The sequence below is a fragment of the Cryptotermes secundus genome, unplaced genomic scaffold, assembly GCF_002891405.2.
Source record: "Cryptotermes secundus unplaced genomic scaffold, Csec_1.0 scaffold3771, whole genome shotgun sequence".
NCBI classification, from domain to species: Eukaryota; Metazoa; Arthropoda; class Insecta; order Blattodea; family Kalotermitidae; genus Cryptotermes; species Cryptotermes secundus.
In genome coordinates, this window is record NW_019720806.1 from 7415 (window position 1) to 11285 (window position 3871).

Genomic DNA, 3871 nt, shown 5'->3' on the forward strand with positions numbered 1-3871 from the left:
GTGACATGACAGCTGAAAACTTGAGGTCTTCAAAGTTTCTTCCTGTAGCTAGGTACCTCAAGGTCACTGCTAATCTTTCATTCACTGGTAAACTCTCCCTTATATTAGTGTCCTTCCTTATTAAAAATGGTTTGACCATTGTCAGCAACTTATCAAATGTTCCTTCACTCATACGAAAATAGTTTCTGTAATCCTCTGATTCTGTTGCACCAATTTCTTTTAGCAGAACAACATGCAAATACTTTTCACGTTTTTGTAACCAGTTTTTCATCCAGCGTCGGCTATTCAACATTTCGTTTTGTGCCCAATGCTAAAATTATAGCAATACACGCTTTTCTGCGAGGATCCATTATAATCCTCGAGAAAACTGACACAAAATAAATGTGCAAGGTTGAAAGGTAATGAAGGAAGTAATGACATTATTACTGATCGTGTAGGGTCCGCTTAAGTTTCTTCATTGTGACATATTCATACACCCCAGAACTAGCGCCTGACTTTGTCTTGGACCCATCTGCTTACCAGAATCCCCCTTTTCTGTGGGGCTGAAACTCACAATCTCATTCACTTTGTCAGGGAATCTCATCACAAATGGTCTATTACATACTGTGGTATCATTTGTCTGTCCATATCTGTATGACGGGTTTTTCCATGTAAGATTTGATGTTTTCACGGTGGTGACTATGTTTCAAGGTCTGTGAGGTAGCATGTACCACTTGGATTTGTGTTAAAAATTCCACTGCAGCTGACTGTAAATTTGACTCAGGCCTTGGCCTTCAACTTCAGTTGTGGGTAACTTCAAGAAGGGCCTCAGTTGTAACTGTAGTTATCTGCTTGGCTCCAATTATATCCAGGCAGGCCAGTATTTGCAATCTGCTAAGTTTGGTCCTGCTGGCTTTAAATTCCACCATTGGCCACCACACTATGCCAGGACAGGAGATTATGAAAAATGACTACCCATGTGTACATTCTGCAAAGAACTTCAGTTTTAGTCCCCACATTATTCAAAACATGCCCCCACAGATCCACAAAGACCTGTAGACCTTATTCATTACTCTGTCCAGGTGCTTCTCCCAGATAATCCCTTGTCCAATGTTAGTTAATCCAGACTTTTCTGAAAAGCAGTATTGTTTTGCACAAGACAGCTTGTTCTTCAAGTGCTGGGCAGTTAATGGTACTGCCATGACTGATCCACCAATTAGGAAAAGTGTCACTGAGCTGTTGCATCATAAGTTGATCATAACGAAATCAGGTTCCATGATGAGAATGACACATCAATCCGCGCAGCCAAAGGAACATCCTCTAGTTCTGCTAATCCAATCTGCAGAGAGCAAAAAGACAAAGACATAAACAGAAAACATGGATTACCACTGGCATAAAAGTTTCTTGCAGAAACAAAAGGGTATTGTATGCGGAAGCAAAAAAAAGTAACAACCTTATTGCCAGAATATTAGATTCATTAAACAAAAAGAAGCAAGTGTGTGGAATCTTTTGTCACCTACAAAAGGCCTTTGACTGTGTCAGCCATGAAGTATTATTAAACGAATTAAAGTTTTATGGAATAAAAGGAAACCAGTATGACCTATATAAGTCTTATTTGTTGAATAGAAAACAAAGAACTACTATATATACTCGTATATATCAGCTGTGAATGTGATGGGCACAGTCTTCTGGGATGCAGAGGGGTTTATTCTGGCCGAATTCCTGGAACCTGGGCAAACCATCAATGCTGCTTGTTATGTCCAGACACTGCACAAGCTCCATCGTGCATTGTGCGATAAATGTCCGGGATGAAACATCATCATCCTGCATGACAATGCTCGTCTCACATTGGAAGCAATTGCAAAGATGGGGTGGGAAGTTCTTCCACACCCCTCGTATAGCCCTGATCTGGCACCCTCCGACTACCATCTTTTTGGATTTGTGAAGGATCGGCTGTGTGGACAACGTTTTGAGACAAGGGAGGCAATTCAGAAAGCAGTGCATCAGTGTCTTCGGATGGCTGGAACAGAATTTTACAGAGGGGGAATTTTAAAACTCCCAGAACGCTGGGAGAAATGTGTACAAAGAAGTGGCGATTATGTGGAAAAATAAAGAAAGGTCTGTAGATCGAGGTGGTGTATTTGGTTTGTCAATAATAAAGTATGTTACTTTACAAAGAAATTGTTGCTCATGGCTTTCAGTACGACCCTTGTACATAGAACCTTGGTAACACATACATGATTTTAATAAAGATTAAAGTTTCAAGGCATGCAGTCCATTACTCATTGCAGTTGTTGAATTTCAGATAGCTGAATGCTAATATAAAATTTTATACCATATTTGCGTGAATATAAGCAATACCTGAATTTTAATAGAACAATAAAATAATTAACAGCGTTTCATTTGTAAGCTGTACCATATTTCTAAATTAATCTTTCAAGCACCAGTCACATTTAAACATTAGTTCATTAAAGTTCAAAAGGCATTGCTGGTTACAGCAATATTGTGACAATCACAATAGACATGCTGCCACACTCTGGTTGCCAATGTCACAAAGCCATTATTTTAGCCAATGGCTGAACAGAAAACTTGGTGCTCTACTCTGGCAATGTGGCATGCTTTCATTGGGCATATAACCAGTACAGTGAAGTCAATACTTCATGGCGTGAATTATAATCACATTTCATACAGCATCTTGTCAATAAAGAAAAAATGACTGGACAGTTAACATGCAGTTTGGGACACAAAACATTGAGAGTAATATTGAAAAACATCTCTAATACACTGTGTGTATTCAATAGACTTAAAGACATTGTGTAACAGCAGTTGTGATGAACCTTCACGTCCCATAAAAGCAGAAAATTTCTTGTACTGTTGAGCAACTATCAACTTATGAAGACTCTATAGCACACAGTGAGTTACATAGTTAGCTGGCTGGTTAAACAGTTACAGTTGCCTAATTAATTTGATGTTGACTTTTCTCATACAAGCATACCTGGGAAAGCAGATAAAATTGCACTTCAGTTGGGTGAGTAATTTCACGATCAACCACAGTACCAACTGGAACATTCCTATTTTCCCCTTCTGCATCCTCATCTCTTGGAAAGAATCGGGTGTGGTGACCTTTCACCACCACCAGGAATGTCACTTTAGGTTCATAACCTTCCTCCACAGAAGAACAAGCACATCGAATTGCACTCAATTCACTTTTCAAAACCTGTTTAATGTAATACATATATTAGTTTTACGTTTTGCTGTGTGACAATGCTTTCTGGTTTTAACATCTTGAGGACCAGCCACATTTTAAGAAAACAGTTGCTTACAGAAAATAGTTAACTGCAAAACTAAACCACATACCTGATGGACTTGAAACGATTCTGACGATGGTGTATGCTGTACACAACTATTAGGCTTATTTTGGACTCTGTCCATCATCTGGTATTCATTCATTCATCAGTAATCTGTCAGACGACAGGTTCACAGCCTCTTCCAAAACAGTTTCTCCACTTAATGCGATCTTCTGTTTGCAATATTATATTTAAGCATCCTGTTGCACTCCATACAAATATGAACCCCACGGCCCCAANTAAGTTGGGCCCGTCAGAGACCCAGTGATTGAGACTAGGTCTTTCTAATTGGCCCAACTGCCCCATCCACCTGAGGATGGAAACAGATCCAGTCTCCGAAACGTTGTGGTTTTTTGTCTTCTATACAGGGTTTGTCCGAAAAGTAAAAACATTTATTGATTAGATCGGTACAACGCATTAAAAGGCTTCAAAATAGGCTCCGTCTGCGTCGATACATCGCTTCCAGCGAGATTTCCAGGCATCAAAGGCGTCATGGTAGGCCTCCTCCGGAAAGTCCTTTAGAGCCTTGGTGCAAGCCTCTTTGA

At 39.7% G+C, this 3871-nt stretch overlaps 1 protein-coding gene across 1 annotated transcript; it reads right to left on the reverse strand.

Moving 5' to 3' along the window:
• Window positions 1–295: 295 nt before the first annotated feature.
• Window positions 296–3420, reverse strand: LOC111873697 (protein argonaute 11-like). Its single transcript, XM_023868635.1, has 3 exons — window positions 3337–3420; window positions 2975–3196; window positions 296–1318 (listed from the first exon to the last, which is right to left on the reverse strand). The coding sequence occupies exons 1-3, from the start codon at window positions 3412–3414 to the stop codon at window positions 1235–1237; spliced, it is 384 nt and encodes a 127-aa protein (XP_023724403.1). The 5' UTR covers window positions 3415–3420; the 3' UTR covers window positions 296–1234.
• Window positions 3421–3871: the final 451 nt, after the last annotated feature.

What these genes read in the sequence shown, in the direction of transcription:
- LOC111873697 (XM_023868635.1), bottom strand. Translation starts at nt 3,414, where the DNA reads ATGATGGACAGAGTCCAAAATAAGCCTAATAGTTGTGTACAGCATACA. An exon ending in AATCGTTTCAAGTCCATCAG is followed by an intron (nt 3,197 to 3,336) that starts GTATGTGGTTTA and finishes TACATTAAACAG; the next exon opens with GTTTTGAAAAGTGAATTGAG. An exon ending in AATTTTATCTGCTTTCCCAG is followed by an intron (nt 1,319 to 2,974) that starts GTATGCTTGTAT and finishes TGCTCTCTGCAG; the next exon opens with ATTGGATTAGCAGAACTAGA.